Below are 17091 nucleotides of genomic sequence, written 5' to 3'. Positions count from 1 at the left end.
AATAAATAGGTCATGGGGAGGATTTCCTACTAGGTAACTGGTTGGGGTTGTCATGGCGCCTCCAAAGTTTGTTTTTTTGCAAACAATGCAGGACCGACTGGCATTTCATCCTAATGAATGTTAAATTTAATTGTTTCATTATAGAAAATCTTCCATTTGAAATTGAAAAAACCTGGACACATATCTATGACACATGATTTCTCACAGACCAGCGTGAGTCATGAGATAATAGAAGTGTTTAGTAACATTTTATTGTTTAAAAACACTGAACAAACTTTTAAAAGAGTTGCATGATTGGTTAAAAACAATGTCTGAACAGGAAGTGCACACTCCCATCATATTTCATCTTACTGAAAGTATTAACACACATAACCCAACACATATGTTTGAGAGAAAAACAGAAGGCCTCCCTTGATTTCTCCCTGAGATCATACAAAAGCTTACATAATTCTCAAAGTCACAAAAACACACATATGTGCTCAACGAGTAAGCCTCACAAAAACCTACCTGCCACAGAGGGAAGGAGTAGTTTGGTTAAAATCAGATCCAGTGAAATAAAATCAATTCCTACACTATTTCTGTTCTTTTTTTTTTCCATGGTAGATAAAATTTACAATCACTGCTGTTGAGGTTGCCTGGTTGTCAATGCCTCTGGAGTGGAACCAGCACCCCTGCCGTGGACCTCTTGATCCATGCTGCCCCCTGATGGTTGGCCCCTAGCATCGCATCCAGCGCTCCCTCTTGCTCAGTGGGTATCCTCTGTCGACCCTCAGCAGCTTATTCACACGCCAGTACTCATCTCCCTTAAAGAAGAAGATGTTGCCGTTGTTCCAGGTGAAGGCTGCATCCGGACTGGACGGCACTCCAGTGAAGAGCATAGAGAGCGGTTTGGGGTAGAGACTTAAGTCCGTGTACTTCAACTCATCCCACTGCCAGTGTTCTGAACCCTACACAGACAGACAGTAAAGAGATTACAACTAAATATGTCTGCAAGAAGAATATCTGAGGACGCACTGACATGTTTAAATGCCGCCACATGTTTTGATACCTTGATAAAGACCACCTTCTTGTTCATCTCCAGGTAAATGGCTGCATCAATATTAGGAGGGATTCGTTTGACCTCTTTGGGGTAGCCGTAGTCCAGCACGAACATGGTATACCTCCACACTTTATTACCTGGGACCAGAAACAGTATAAATAGTCACACACTCACAGCTGGAGAACAGAAGAGCGCATGACAGAAGTATTGGACAACTGTACCTTTAAAAAAGTATGTCTTGTTGGTTCTTTGAGAGTACACGACAGCATTCAGGTTTCCAGGCAGGGCTCTCCACAGACTGCCAATCTTTATTGGTGTGTTGTGTCCCAGATCAGAGATCGTCCAGACGTAATCACCGCTGAAAGCAAAGGTTTTCCTCCATGGACCTGATTAAACAAACAGAGACGTACTCTGTGACACATTTTGTGATCCTGCTGTCGGACTAGAAAAGTGTTCAGGTAAAGTCAGGCTACAATGCACACAGGTGGGGCTTCTACTGTAAATACTCTAGCAACAGCTAATCTGTAATTTACCTAACATGATGGCATCCAGTGTGGCAGTGCAGGGGTCAGGGAGGTTCTCAGTATCATGGCTGCTTTCTGTGGGAAACACACTGTCTGGAGGTGTCGGACTGGCTAAAGTGCTGGTGATGCGTTTACCTATAAAACAAAGAAAGTTTTAGGATGTATGCTTTCCTTACTTTGACATAAAACACAGTGACTCAAAGTCATGCAATCACATGAAGTGTCAGGTTGAGTCACAGGTACTGATACAAAATTGATAGCTCTGATCTAGTCCAGTGGGCCTTCTTGATGCACTCACCATATAAGATCTGGATGCCTCTGATATCATCTGTATGCAGCCTAAAATTGGCACGGTAACCACCGTAGACTGGAGCCATCAGAGCGCTTCTGAACTGAGAGTGGCCCAGGCCGAGGGCGTGGCCAATTTCATGGGCAGCCACAATACGCAGATTAGTACCATAATATGCTCCCTCAGTCCAGAACTCATCCTCATCAAAATGGACAATACCAGATTCTGGTGACTCAGCATGGGCGAGTACATGACCTGCAGGTGGTACAAATAAACAATTTAGGTTTGTGTTTCAGGGGATACTAGGCCCAATAGGAGCTATATCTATATATCTAAATAAAAAAACTGACCACGGCCATCAAATGGGTTGGCGCAGAAGCCGTCTTTCTTATGAAAGGAGATCTTGATGTCTGCTCTGCCATAGTCGACTTCTCTGAAGGTCAAAGCAGCCACATCACTCCAGAACTTGAAGGCATAGAGGACGGCCATCTTCACCTCTACCTTCTTCATGTCAGGTGTGTAGTTGTAGATGCGGTAGGTCAGACTCCTCTTTCTCCAACGACCTGTCAGAGAAGAATCCTTTTTTATGACATACTATACGATGACATTTTGTTATTCTGATGACATAATAAACCATAAATATTTATGACTTTTTAAAAATGCATACCTGTCATTTTTGTCAACATACTTTACAATACACTTTTCCTGACTTTTTCTGTGTTGACTATAATATGACGCTTTTAAAAAGAAATACTATACTATGAAGTTTTTTAATGTATATTTGGACATGCCATACTATGATTTTATTGACGTTTTAATGAGATACTATGGTATGATATATTATGACTTTTTATAATATATTATAATATGACTTATTTTGGACATAATATACTATGAATTTTAGACATTTTAATGACATACTGTACTATGACAATATATGACATATTATGCTACATATAATAACATACTATACTCTGCCTTTTAATTACTTTTTTCAACTATGATGTTTTATGACATTTTAATGTCATAGCTACTATACTTTTTGGAACTTTGATGACATACTTTACTATGACTTTTTTGACATTTTATTTACGCACCATATTATTACTTTTTATGATTTTTTCATGGCATAATACACTACAACTTTTAAATAATTTAATGACATACTGTACGATGAATATTTCATGACATACTATAGTATGAGTTTTTATGACATTTTAATATACTGTACAATGACATTTTCATAGCATACCACGTTATGACATTTGATGCACTCTACACTGACCTGTTTATTACATTTGTATGACATTCTATACTATGATATTTTTTACATTTTATTGAAATACTATGCTGACTATTTTTTTTGTCATTATATTGATCCATTATATTTAATGTCATTATATTGATCCATGACACTTTGTGACAACATGGCCCACAGATGTCAAAGTTAGAGCTACAAATATTTGTAACATTGTTTACACTGGTGCCCAATTTATTGAACCCTGTACTGTTTAAAAAGTTAACAGATCTAAAGCTTATTTTCTCGACTCACCCATCACTCTGTATTTGTGATATTTCTTGTTGAAGGGGTCTTCCATGCCACATCGCGGCTGTCTCATCAGTTCCACAGTAGCTTCATCTAGTTCTCCAGTAGGTGGCAGATCATTCACACCCTGGAAAACCCTGGAGACAAGAAGTGATCAAACATCTGCAAATTGAGGGCTGCTCGCATCCTCCTTCACTGTATCAGGGATATTAACTTATAGTAGCTATGCATGTTTCCCCTGAAACAGCATTAGTCTATTTTACCTGAGAGCTTCAATGACCTCTTCCAGGTAATGAGGGTCCTGTGGATCAGCAGGGTCATTCAGGTATCCATACTGCCTCAAATAGGCCTGTGAAGCAGAGGCAGACAATAAGGCTCACTGAAAAGAATACTGTTAATATATTAAGCATGCATATATTGCTGTTGACATGAATAAAATTGTGAATGTATGTTTTAAAATGTACGAAGCACCTTTACCTTTGCTTCATGTAATTCTGTCCATTGCACCACAGCACAAATAGCTCCTCTGAGGTTGAGCAGCAGCAGCAGCAGCAGCCATGTGTAGTCCATATTCAAGTTCTCAATAATCCAGGGCTGATGTTCAGAGCCTGAGAAGTGCACAGTCCCACAACAGACTGTTTGTTCTCAGAGTGCTCCAGCAGTTTTTAACTCAGCCCGGCGCATGAGTCAGCCCTGCGGCTGCGATGATCCATCCCTGAAGAATGAGGATTACAAGAGAAGCCAGATGACCTCCAGCCAACATGTCTGCTGTTGAATTGTTCAGCTGTTCAGAGAGGACGCAGAGCTGCAGCAGTGGTCTACACACTCGACCAGTTTAGAGGGTCATGGTAGTGTTTGACTCTATGAAAAGAGGCCAATCACCCTGAACAACACTATCACGATAACAATCACATATTCTTCCCTCAGGGTCAATGCCCTCTTGTTGATTCCCTGTTGTCACAGCAGTGTCTGTCCTACAGGTACGTATTATGGTTTAATTATGGGCCTCCATTTCCACATTCCTGCTGTCCCCACACCTATCTGAGAGAAATTCACCATTGGACCCATCCATGCAGACATGTAATCAGATATACAAAAGATCTGGTATGCTGTTACATGTTGACAACAACAATATTTCCTTTAAATGTGGTCTGAAATGTTTTACGGCAAGAGTCCAGGTTTCAAATGCAAATTGTCACCTCACCACCAAAATACAAAACACTGGTTTGTCATATTACTCCTAAATTGATTGATGAGTGTTTTAATAGACTAACACCAGGCAGCAATGTCTGGGTCCGGATCCGGACCGCGGCCCGCCAGTTGGGGACCCCTGCTCTAGGGGAACCACCAAAGAATGATGACCCAGTCCACATATGTACTGTATGGTTCAGTCTTTTTGCTCTTAACAAGCTAATAAAACTAATAAAAGCTAATGAAAGCTAGCTCCCAGATAATGCTGGAACAGTAGCTCTCCCAGCTGCCCAGCCCCAAAGACAGACAAGCAACCAGCTGGCCAGAGTCTCGCATCTAGGAAGCAAAACACCCAGATATCTGAGGAGTTGACAGAAGTGAGTGAAAATAGAACCTAAATTCTTCAGGTGGTCAGAAACACTACAAAGATAATCTTGCTCTGCCCGAATGACATCAGTGTTTGTCGGTTTGTTGCTGTTATTCACCCCGAGTGGCCAAAATTTGACGAATAGAGCTTTAAGTGAAATTCTTAATTTAAAAAAAAATTAGAGATGCATATCTATTATTAGTCCTTATTCTGGCATATAATGATCAGAAATATATATTATAGAAAAGATAATCATGTCTCAACAATCATGCTAGTGGGTCCATGCTTTCAATTTGGGTGGTTGTGTATTACATGACCTTTTGGTTTCAAATAATTAAGTCAAAGAGGAAAGAACTAGGAACTTTTGTTACCAATTCCTGCTTGTTTTGGCTTATTTTAGATCGGTTTTCGGTTGTGTAGAATTGATAAAAACCTTGTTTTAAAGCCTAAGCAAGGGAAAAGCCTCCAGAGTTTATAATTATCTAGCTGTGGATGACTGAAGGTTAATATTGTCCTGTGAAATTCTCACAATGCGAAGACTTAAAACTTTATTTGGACATTTGTACGGTAACTTTACCTTTTGGAATAGGACGACAGCAGACTGTCGCGTGTGGAGTCGGTATAAATGTTACAGCAGCATGAGCCGACAAAGCAGCTGGTCTCAAGATGTGAGTGCATGGTTAATGATTGGCATCGTACACTCAGACTTAAACCTGAGGAAACATACTAACACCAAAGGTTTGTCTTTGTATGCCAACAGCAGAATTTCTCTTTCAGATTTCCCAAGCTACTGCAGGTGCTGTTAGGCCCTTTGATTTATCGCAAATTGGCATCAAACTAAGAATTCTTCATACAGACAAATAGGTTTAACTTTTTCTTGTATATACCTTTGATGGTTTTCCCGGTCTGCATGCTGCTCATTCCCCACTGTATCACAACTTATCACACAGAGGAATCAAACCAAAGCTTTAGTGCACTGGTTTGCATTTACCACCAATGTGACACAAGTGTCTGTATTTGCTGACCTAAAGAGGAAGTCAGGAAGTGTCAGCTTCATCTGTTTCCTATCTACTGTATTTGTCATTGTTGAGACAGAATCCTTATTACTCACAATGAAAAGAAAGCAACAGAAAGAAGGAACAAGCAAGAAGTGGGAGTACAGTATAGGATTTATTTCAGTTTCAGGTTTCTGAAACATTACACAGCAGCATACTAGTGTTTGGTGCACCACGAGTAAACAGAGCATGTAGAACATTTTGTCCAAATGATCTTGCTTGATACCACATTAATGTCTCATCTGCTACTGACGGGAGCGGATATTTCTCATTTATTTTAAGTGTTTGTGAGTAGTGCATACTCATAGCAGCGTCAGGAGTCTGAACCAAGAGAATACATAAAATCTCAGTCGGGGTCGACTGCAGAGCCACATAAATGTGTTTTCTTTATCTGCACAACAAATTTCTGCTTACCAAACTTTTAGTCATTTATGACTCAGAGACGGATCAGAATGAAAAGTTTATAGCAAACATGATTGCCAAACAACTTTGCAATTTTGGGTCAATAGCCCCAGGATACAGATAAACAAGAGAGTCCCACATCATTTATCATGTGCGTAAACCCCCGAAATATATCTGCTTTCATTTGATAAAAGAAAACCTCTCTTGCAGGCCAAGAAAAAATGTGCAGGCGAATATCTTTATCCATTTAATCCTATTCAGGATAAAAGGCCACTTGTGTTCGTGACAACATCATGATTCACTTCACATCACTTAATAGGTTTGAGCAGTGCAGTTTTGAGCTACTCAAATTACTGTGAATTATATTATATATTATATATATTTTTTCTATTGCATTCTTTTATACCTCCAATCTTATGTCCTGATCTTTCCTCATCTTTTACATGAACTTGTCCTCCCTTCCTCCCTCCTGTTCATCTTCCTGCCAGCTGCAGCATCTTTTTTTCAGAAGACTGTCTGAGTCACTTAGATCCTGTTTCTTCTGTTACAACATTTAATAAACGTACTAAGAAAAAGCAGAAGTGAAAGATTTTGATGAGGATCAAAGATTTTGGTGATTATAATAAATTGTTCAAGATTCTAGCATTGCTCTCAGCAAACAATGGCCTCCTGATGTTGACAGCTACTGGATTTTAGCAGAGCTAACTTCAGCTTTCAAAACAACATCATATAATATAATATAATATGATATATTCACCAACATGTGAAAGTGGTATCATATTAAAGTTTGTCAAATTAAAACAGTGAGGTTTCAAATATTCTCTTCCCAGAGTTTACAGCGAGCAAACAGAGAACACCAGTGAACCAGTAAAGATGACATTATATAGAAAAGGCTTTTACAGTATGGACAAAAGTTCTTAAAAGAATCTTAAAATCAATCCTAAATTTAACTGGCAACCAAATATGTTCCACATTTCATAAGAAATAATTTTATATATTAATTTTTTACAATTAGTAATATTATTAATGTTTTTGTATTAATTAAAATGACCCTTGAAGAAAAGTAAACAGAAAAAATGTATTTGCTTTTCATTAAATATAAACAATAGTTTATATTGTTTAGTCAGGGAGGAACAGAGAATGGAAAATGTAAGCACTGCAAAGCTGAGCAACACATTATATCACTATGATGTTATCACTATGATGTTAAAAGCTGACACAAGCGTTTTTTGAGTTTTTGGCACTGAGCAGCAATTGACACACCAGAAGTCTCTGTAAAACTAGAACTCTTTAGTCATCTTCAACGATAATGTACATTTTACATAAAACAGTGTCGTCAAAACTGTGGTCACAAAGCGACTTGTCTCTGCAGAGTGTTGTGGTGCAACCACAGCTACATCCCCACAGTGAGGTGTTGAGACAGTGCGGGGCAACTCAACAAGCTGAATGGTGCACAGAGATCACAGTACACTTCTGATTTGCAGACTAAACACAAGCATTGATGATCTACACCACAGACATTGGCTTCTGATCATTTTCCTTTAAGCTAATCAAACTTTTTCCCATAAAAGAGTTATTTTATTATCTTCTCACGTACAAAAGTTATTAATCAGCAAAGTCAGAGCAGCAGATAAACAAACGCTTCCAATGTTTTAAAACGTACACGTTGATTCCAGTCTCAGTAAACTCCAATTGTTCTTTCTCAAATAAAGTGAACACTGTATAACGACTATATAATAAACTTAAAATTAGGTTTTCAAATTACGATGCATTATTAATAATACAATTACTTCAACCCTTTTAATATCGTGTGTGCATCTACAGCATTGAGAACGTCAATACAGATTACAAAATAAACACTTGAGAATTTACAGACTCACGTGTTCACTTAAGACCAAAGTGTAAGTGAATCATCATCACTAGATAAGACGGACATGTTCCGGTCACTAACAGACTTCAGCTTTGTGCTAATATAGGGTCTGAAGCCCACGTACCATATAAGCCCACCTGCAACTTCTGAGTCAAAAAACACTACATCTTTTTTTGCTTCCAATAAAACAGTTTGTTTCATAAATTACACTTTTTTATTGTAAATCAATCTGTCACTATTGAGTCATTGAACATGTGTGACATGCACCTGCTGATCCCAGAAGAAGTTGCAGAAAAACTTTGGTGATGTCGGTACAATCAGATTATTATTGCTACTCTTTTTGGTAAATACTCATTTGTTATCAAAAGTTTAGCAATTAGTGTTTTGAAGAAGACAAATGTTAGAATATTACTTCAATAGGAAATAGTGTTTCTCTTGAAATCAAAATGTGAGCTTTAGCACGCTAGCAGACAGACCACATGCTGCTTCAATACCATAGCTGCATAGCAGTACAGTAATAGTTTTTGTATGTAGTTTATATTTAATGTTAAATAGACCATAATGTGTAGGTTTATCTGTATGTATTTTTATTTGTACCTGGTGGGGACACGAGCAAAAACAACTCTGTCTGTGGGGTGGATGTGAATGAGTAGAGGATCATTAGTTTGCATGATCCATTTATACTACTCATGTTCCATCAGTGCACCTAAGATAGATTAACGTCATGTAGTTTTTTGAATGTCATGTACAAAGACATAACTATAAATTCACTGATGTTCCCATTAAGCCCACTTGATTGTGTTTCAATGGTGATTTTCTCACTTTTGGCCTTTGAATTATTTTCCTCCCTAATTTTGATCTCATCTGATGAATCAGCTCCATAATTCTGATAATTAATATCCTTAAATAAATATCAGTGATGTTAGGTCATAGGTCATTTAATGACCTATGATGTGCCAAGAGCACATCATAGGATAGATATACCGACAAAATGACAACACGTAATGAAAGATGAATAATGAAGAATTTTCATTAAAGTTTTGATTTTGTTTGTAAACTATTTATCCTCCAAAGACAAGTTGTAAGTTAAGCTTTTCCTGCGTTGATGACGCAGTGAAAAGGCTGGTCATGTCTGTTACATGGCATGTAGAGGCCAGAGGATAGAAGTGGAGACAAAATGAAAAGAGATTACAGATTTGAATAGAACAAGTTTGTATTGTTGAGATTTTTTTTAAATAAATATATATTTATCAGCAAATCATTAAGTTGGCTTATTTGGAACACCCACAGGCTCAAAGGGTACATTAGGTACCCGTGAAGCCCATGCCAGACATATTAAACAATAAAAACATTAGAAATGAGTATAAATGTATTATTCACACACCAAACGTTCTCACTGAATTACCCTCATCTCAAATCTCACAGGCAACATGATTGCATAAATACTTCAAAGCTGTTTGTCAAAAACTCCTGCTGTATTTTTTAAGAAACAGATTTTCTTCCTCCATCACTGTTCCTGCTGAGGTAAGCCGGGCTCAGACCACATGGGTTTAAAATCCTTTCCGGTTTATAAACCGGGTTGCATCATAAGGAGAATCTTCACACGTTCTTCTCTCTAACACCAAACATGCACACACTACGAGATTTGAAAATGAAGGTGGGATTATTGTTAAGATTATCATGCTTAGAGGAGCAACGCAACACATCACGTGATCTCTCTCTCATGATCTCACGGGGAAGCAAATGCAATCAAAACGGAGATTGACGTGACACTACAAATTGTTGTAGTAATGCTTGGCAGTGACAAAAAACAAAAGCAGAAGGCTAAATGAGTCTGGAGTCAGTATTTATTTCAGTAGTATGTTAGCTAACGTTAGCCTCGAGGGCTAGAACGTTTGGGCACCGATGAGGCTGTGAATGTTTGGGGTGGTTTAAGACTGGTTCTGTAAAACCCTCACATTCCTCCATAATCTGGGCTGAACATTGGTACAGACCAACGTCCCGGACCGCATATCTCCCTCCGATTGTCAACAGCGGTGAATCAGAGTTAAAACGGGCCAAAACTCTTGTAGCCTGAGCTCGGCTTTAGTAACAGATTTAAAACAACGTCCACTCTCTGATGACTCTTTCGGGCGTAAAGTCTATTCCTCGCTCTCATCCTCTCTGATCTTCACGTTCACTCTGTGCCAGGCGTTACTCAGCACGCCCCTCAGATTCCAGATGGGAGCAACTGTGTCCGGCTGCATGTTGTAACTGTTATCAACCGCCTTGCAAACTATCTCCAGCTCCTGAGCCTCCGGAGGAAGCGGAGCCGTTACCTCCCACAGCTTCCAGGCCCAGGCTCGTCCCGGTGGGGGCGACGGTTCAGGCGCTTGTCCCTTCTCGCTGCTCTTCAGTTGGGCCACCTGCCACGTCTTTCCTCCATCCAGAGACACATCTACACGCACTACCTCTCTGCCACCGCCGCTCCAGGCGTAACCCTTCACGGTCACGTCTTCCAAACTGCGATCGACCACAGCACCGTCTGCCGGTGTGGTGATGGCTGACTGAATAGGCAGCTCTTGGATGGCCGGAGCAGACTTGAAGTCCACCGTGTCCCAGTCCGTCCCGGGGGAAAAGCCCTTGTAGTCGTTCTGCTGCCAGTGGCTGCTGCTTTCGTCTGCACTCACTATGATCTTCCCCAACCATTTAACATTGCGTGCGCCCACTGTGCCTGGCACCACAACGCGGACGGGGTAGCCGTGGTCGGCAGGGAGATCTGCGCCATTCATTTCATAAGCCAGCAACACATCACCCTCCTCACTAACTGCCTTGTTCAGAGGGATGGAAGCACCGTAGGTGGTCCCCGTCACGTCTTTGTCCAGACCTTCAAACTGAACATGGACAGCCCGCTGGGCCACATCGGGCCCGTATCCGGCGGCCAGCAGCACATCCCTGAGCCTCGCACCGCTCCATGTGGCGTTACTGATCGCCGCAATGCCCCAGTTCAGTCCTTTCACCTGCTTCACCTTATTCATCTCAGAGCGACGGTTACCGGCACACTGCAGCGTGGCGGTCACGGTGTGTTTGGGGAATCGAGTCTTTAACTCTTCTAAAGACAGCGTCAGCACTCCTCCAGGGAGTCCCTCCACCATCAGCTGATATGAAGCCGGGTCCACCGGAGGAACTGGCAGGTGGTTTCTTTTGAAGAAGAAAGCCGAGGGGGTGATGAAGCTGTCGGAGAGGATTTCAGGAGGCGGCTCAGCGTTGAAGGGCTTGAGGTTGTTGATGTGCAGGACGGGGTGACGCTCGGGGTCGGAAGAGTAGGGGTCCGATGTCTGAATAGTCTTCTGCTTCTTCAGGTCTTCTGCACTCAGCTCACCAACCTTGTGTTAACCACAGACACATGTTGTATTAGGCCACATGGGACTCAATGCTACAAGCTATCACACATTTTCAAGGGACATTTTCTGTTCATCTCAAATTGCTAAAAGTGCAAATCAAAAAGGCAAAGACAGACAAATAACTGTTTGTTTACCAGGAAACACCACAAAAACACACAAGGAACAGTGTTTCTCTTACTGACCACGTAAAGAGTGCCAGTATTTAGCCTACAGCTGTTCCTTAGTATACAGTATGCAGTAGACCTTTTCATGTGTGTCTTCAGAGATCACGGGCAAGACAGACAAAATAAATGACAAGTTCATTTTAGGATAAATTCAACTGAGAACCCCGGCTTTACAGCCGCTATAGGTTTACATAGTTTTTAATGGATTTGTATACTAAATAGATGCTGAAGGGGTGTTATTGCAATGCATATTGTGACTGAATTGCATTTAAAGCAAGTTAAAGCGTTTGTGTTAAAGCTGTGTGAGCAGCGCTACAGCAAATACATGAGATCAAAGTTTAACCAAAAACTCAAAGAGTGTAAACTGTGGATGGATGTTTACAACCAACAGACTGGGCAGTCATTTTACCATTTAGGTTCAGTTTCTTCTACAGTTCGGTTCCATTTTCCAGCCACAAATGTAACTCAAAGGAACAGAACTTTGCGAGGTGAAGCTGCACACTGGGTATGTTACATTGGTCAATTTCAAATGGAAGTCAGTGATGGTTGAAAACTTTGACTTAAGGTCAGCAGTATATTTTATCTGCAAATGTCTCCACATAGGCTTACAAACACTGGCTACAGAGTTTGGTGCTCGCAGCCATTTCTTGTCTCAGCTTCGTGTTGATGAACTTTTTCTACCCAATGAAAATCTGCTGAAAAGCCATTTCTTTCCTATACTCTGTTGTTAATATTCTACTTCTATTGTTCTTCACTGACATTTATTTTAACTATCAAAAGAAACCAAGAATCTGCCCACCTTGTACTCTGAGAGCATTTCCAGCACATGCTCCTGGTTGTGCACAGCATACAGTGCCCAGAAGGGTTCAAGGGCTCCACCTGCTGCCAGCAGGATCTTATCCCCACCAGGGTGCATGGCAACAAACTCAGTGATGTCATAGACACCACCTTTGTAAGTGACCCACACGCCATCCTCCAGAGAGCGGTGACTGGTGACCTCTTCCTGGCTGAAGATGGGAAAAGCTGAGGTCTTCTCTATTGCCTGCACTCTAATGGTGTCTTCCTGCTCAGCCTGCACCAGAGAGGAGAGAGGAGAGAGGAGACAGGAGACAGGAGACAGGAGAGAGGAGGTATCAGTTTTGTGATTTATCAAAAAAAGACATTTAAAAAGAGAAAATACTGGAAACCAGGAATCCAGTCTACATACTTGAAAAGAGCATGTTGTAAATATAGATTTTGCTTAATGTAACTGTAACTAAAAGTTCATTTGGATTCTTCTGTGATCACTGTTTTAACTGCAGGCCTCTGGTTTTATGGTGGTAAACTGGCTGTGACAGCAGTGTGCGTTCTCATGTTTGCACATGCCGACACAATGCTGATGTTGGTATGTTATAAATATCTAGCCTGCTCTCTCTCTCTGTTATCTGAACAGCCTCTGGATAGGACACACAGACTGAAAGGCCTATGACTTTAGACTGATGCCATGAAGGCACATCAGCCTACACTGCCATACCACACTTCATTGTGCAAACGACACATGTTGGCTTTGTTTGCGATACAGCAGCAACAAGTTCCTGAACGTCTGACTGAAGCAAATAGACATACATCACTATACTATACTACCCCTTCTACTACTGTAGTACTAGTTGTACTGCTACTGCTAATAAAAGCAGCTTCAAACAGACCGTTTTCAGCATGACTGTGTTAATTATTCACTCAAATACATGAGACAGCTGCACTGCTGCTTAGAGCGGTTAATGTTTTCTCACTGTTCATGAGAAAGCTTGATGGATCTGTAATGTTTGTCACTACCCGAGTAGATGAAACCCATGTTTGACATTATATGGATTTTAAAGAAATAAAATGTATCCGTCACTTTGGGGCGCAACAAACTCTGCAGTAAAAGTTTGGTAATTATATTTACAATACATAACAAAAATGACAAAAGACATTTCTGAATTTGCAACGCTCAGTTTGGTAAGTCGATGTCATAATCAATCATAATAAGTATTTGTCCCTAAATTAAATGTTATTGAACAGTTTAGATACTTGAATAATTAAGATTGTTTCATATACAGCACATTTACACCATGCTGCTCCATCAACTTGATCCTTTTTAAAGGAACAGACCTTTCAGACAAATCATGTCAAATGCTCATCACAATCAAAGTCATGACTTCATGCTGTTGTTTTGTTGAACAACAGTTAAAAACATGTTTAATAGACGCGATTTAGCCATGACACAACAAAAGCAAATCAAACATTGACTGTCTTTACAGATCTAATCTAGTCCTGACCTTGTGGTGGTGGAGGCCATAAGCCAGTACAGCCCCGGTACCAGCCAGCAGTCCTGCCAGGCCATGTCTCCAGCTGGGCCCGTGGGCCCGCTGGTACGATCTCTGGTCCTCACTGCTGCTGCTGCTGCTCCAGAGACGACCTGCGCATGAGGCCACAGCAGGTGCCACTTGAAGCCTATGAAATAAAATAAAAATGGCAATGTCCCTTTTATGCAGATCAAGCGGCGCTCATTAGGTTTAAAACAGTGAAGACCTATAGCCTGCTCCATCAGTGCAGGCCAAGTCAATAAATGCCAGGTAAAGTAAATGTTTGTTCCAGGGAGGTACCTTTGAGTGTTGAGAGGGCCAAAGCGAGTCAGGCTGTGGCAGCGTCGCAGAAGCAGCATTGCGCTGATGTTCTGTTAAGAAAAGTTCATTTCACAGTGAAACAAAATCTTGCAAAGAACTTCTATTAACAAGTTACTGAAGTTCCACAAAAAGCAGCGAAATGCAATTTGGTGGGTTTAAATCATTTCTATTTTTTATTTTGCAAAGCAAATAACATGATTCTTGGGAAAGTTAAAGGCAACACGAACAAGCAGAATGTGGCACCTGAAAGACACCCATTGATAGCGACCTGCAGTGGCTGATAAAGGGATTAACTCTCTACGATAAGTGTGTCAGCCTGACTTAAAGGAAAGTGTCAGCTTTATCGAGAGCAGTAGTTCCCAAGAGGTACGGCCAGTTGCAAAGGAAAGGAAATATCCAGTAAACTTCCAAAAACTTTCATCTCAAATAAATATTCTTTGTGTACCATTCAGATTACTGCACATAACTGTTGCAGCCTTCAGCAGCTTCATATGCTTACGACGATAAGTTGAAAATGAACACCGATTTAGAAAATACATTGGGTCAGACTAGAGAAATATGCAATTTGTTAAGTTAAGATCTGCTTGCAGAGACCTGTAACAGTCCTACTGACTACAGGCTCCGTCACTGCTGTGTTAGGACACAGGGAGCGTAACACGGGGGCAGAAGTGGTAAAAACAAACATGCTGTTGTGTGCAGGAGTTTTTGCTTGACGGCGAAAGTACAGTCTGATATACAGATGTTTTATTTCAGCATAGATCACCAAAACCGTCTCTGTCGTAACAGCCGACACGTGGTCCTGTTAAAACTGACCAACTGAACCTTTAAACAAGGGTTTAAAACAACTCCTACAGAACTGACCAACCAGCAGTTACTTCAACCTACAGAAGGAGCCAACCGGCTCAGGGGGAGTGAACGGATAAGTTCACCTTTCTCTGACCACAGAAATATCAGCCCAAAGTAACTCCATCACGGTCAACACAGTCTCAGTTTGTCAAGCATACAATTAAGAAAGGAAGAGACCATCTTACCTTGTCTTCTTCTGTGATCAATACAGACACTTTAACAAGACAGGAATCAAGGAACGTGACCAAATATCACTTAGGAAAACATCTTTGGGTTTATGATCGACTAACTGGAAGAGCAAAGTATACATTGTCCTTTATCTTCATCAGAGGAGCACACACTGTCATTGAAAAATTGTCAACAAAAAAAAGCATAATTTCTCTCACACACGGTGACAGATATGATGTGGTGGAGCGCTGCATTGTCAATCATCTACAACCTTTCTTATCACCGTCAACTGTAAGATTACTCGGTTATCTTCAACTACATTTGACTTTTCCACTGAGGGAAACTGTAATCTCCTCATGTTAAGATAGGGTCTCACTACATTTTAATAAGAGAAACAGCTGAGGCCGATCAAAATAATGAAGAAATAATTCACACTTTAACAAAAAGTCAGAGTAAAGGAAAGTTACATTTAAGCGCTTTTAAACGTGTAAAGTAATTAGATTAACAGAACACTTAACATATGTAGCGTACACGGCTACGTCATCTCACGCCAGTTAGCCTCGTAGGATCACGATCTATCCTAAATATAGTTTTCTGCACGGACACACTTCGTGTCAGCTAACTTCACAGCGAGGTAAACGCCACGAAGAGTCAACGTTAAAGCAGACATTGTAGCGCTTCACCATCACCCTCCTCATGGCTATTTTAGCCAACACTCGAGTTAGCGAGCTTGATAATGACAGCCAGCCTGTCCGACTCCTCCAACTCATTCACACGTGTTCATAAGCAGAGGAAACGTTAATGTTATGTTCGTTAAACGTAAACAAAACCACTACAACTACTCACTTCTGTTGTGTCAGTCGCCTGCTTGTACTCAGATGCTCTCCACGATTCACAACGGAAGCACAGCCCTGAAACGTTGCTCTGAAACGTTGCTCTGAAACGTTGCCCTGAAACGTTGCTCTGAAACGTAACACGGACCGAGAGGCGTTCAAGACAACTTGTCATGTGGCAACCTAAAGCCCTGCAACTCAGCAGGCGAGGTAGTTATAAACTGCAGGCTGTGTTTTATCATTTATTTAATCAATAAAATAAGTTTTTCTATCAATATTTTGTGTCAGTTGATCTCTTCAGATTAGCTTCAGTGTAATAAGCCTAATAATAATTGGTCATTATTGCAAAATGAAGCCCCTTCAGTGTGATTCAAGATGAAATAAAGATTTGATTTTTTTAAATCACAATAATCACTGCTGTGCATCATCACTTTACATGATGATTTGTGCTTTGTGAACACTGGTGACTGGAAATCTATCTAACAAATGACTCACACCTTTCTTTTAAGCAGATTTTTAATTATTTAATTTGTGTGGAAACATGCACCTATCAACAGATCTCCCACAGTACATTTTTTGCCCAAGGGCTTCACAGCAGGTTAATACTGACATGCTCCAATATATCTGACTGTTTTTTCAAGCTCTCTGTCTCTTCCTCATTGAACGAACCCTGAATGCACCTGAGTTTACATGCAGGGTGTTCTGAATAAAACTCAACATGGTAGCAGGTAAGAGAATATGCATTGAGACCCAACAGCAACATCTTGTC

The 17091-nt window shown here is 40.6% G+C and overlaps 2 protein-coding genes across 2 annotated transcripts; both read right to left on the bottom strand.

Moving 5' to 3' along the window:
* Positions 1 to 297: 297 nt before the first annotated feature.
* mmp19 (matrix metallopeptidase 19) lies at positions 298 to 4018 on the bottom strand. Its single transcript, XM_031852717.1, has 9 exons — positions 3876 to 4018; positions 3662 to 3747; positions 3405 to 3535; positions 2203 to 2415; positions 1862 to 2107; positions 1573 to 1698; positions 1261 to 1425; positions 1049 to 1176; positions 298 to 947 (listed from the first exon to the last, which is right to left on the bottom strand). The coding sequence occupies exons 1-9, from the start codon at positions 3966 to 3968 to the stop codon at positions 717 to 719; spliced, it is 1419 nt and encodes a 472-aa protein (XP_031708577.1). The 5' UTR covers positions 3969 to 4018; the 3' UTR covers positions 298 to 716.
* Positions 4019 to 6107: 2089 nt separating this feature from the next.
* On the bottom strand, positions 6108 to 16456 carry suox (sulfite oxidase). Its single transcript, XM_031854084.1, has 5 exons — positions 16336 to 16456; positions 14455 to 14525; positions 14128 to 14302; positions 12630 to 12902; positions 6108 to 11648 (listed from the first exon to the last, which is right to left on the bottom strand). Exons 2-5 carry the CDS (start codon positions 14511 to 14513, stop codon positions 10425 to 10427), a joined length of 1731 nt encoding a protein of 576 aa, XP_031709944.1. The 5' UTR covers positions 14514 to 14525; positions 16336 to 16456; the 3' UTR covers positions 6108 to 10424.
* Positions 16457 to 17091: the final 635 nt, after the last annotated feature.

The sequence above is a fragment of the Anarrhichthys ocellatus genome, unplaced genomic scaffold (assembly GCF_004355925.1).
Source record: "Anarrhichthys ocellatus isolate YVR2014 unplaced genomic scaffold, GSC_Weel_1.0 scaffold1, whole genome shotgun sequence".
In the NCBI taxonomy this organism is placed as follows: domain Eukaryota; kingdom Metazoa; phylum Chordata; class Actinopteri; order Perciformes; family Anarhichadidae; genus Anarrhichthys; species Anarrhichthys ocellatus.
This window is presented reverse-complemented; position numbering and strand designations above follow the sequence as displayed.

Excerpts from the sequence above, each read along its gene's own strand:
- suox (XM_031854084.1), bottom strand. The coding sequence starts at position 14,513 with ATGCTGCTTCTGCGACGCTGCCACAGCCTGACTCGCTTTGGCCCTCTC. Across the intron at positions 14,303-14,454 it reads GGCCCTCTCAACACTCAAAG|GCTTCAAGTGGCACCTGCTG; the intron begins GTACCTCCCTGG and ends TTTATTTCATAG. Across the intron at positions 12,903-14,127 it reads ATGGCCTCCACCACCACAAG|GCTGAGCAGGAAGACACCAT; the intron begins GTCAGGACTAGA and ends TCTCTGGTGCAG.
- mmp19 (XM_031852717.1), bottom strand. The coding sequence starts at position 3,968 with ATGGACTACACATGGCTGCTGCTGCTGCTGCTGCTCAACCTCAGAGGA. Across the intron at positions 2,108-2,202 it reads CAACCCATTTGATGGCCGTG|GTCATGTACTCGCCCATGCT; the intron begins GTCAGTTTTTTT and ends TACCACCTGCAG. Across the intron at positions 1,177-1,260 it reads CAAGACATACTTTTTTAAAG|GTAATAAAGTGTGGAGGTAT; the intron begins GTACAGTTGTCC and ends TTCTGGTCCCAG.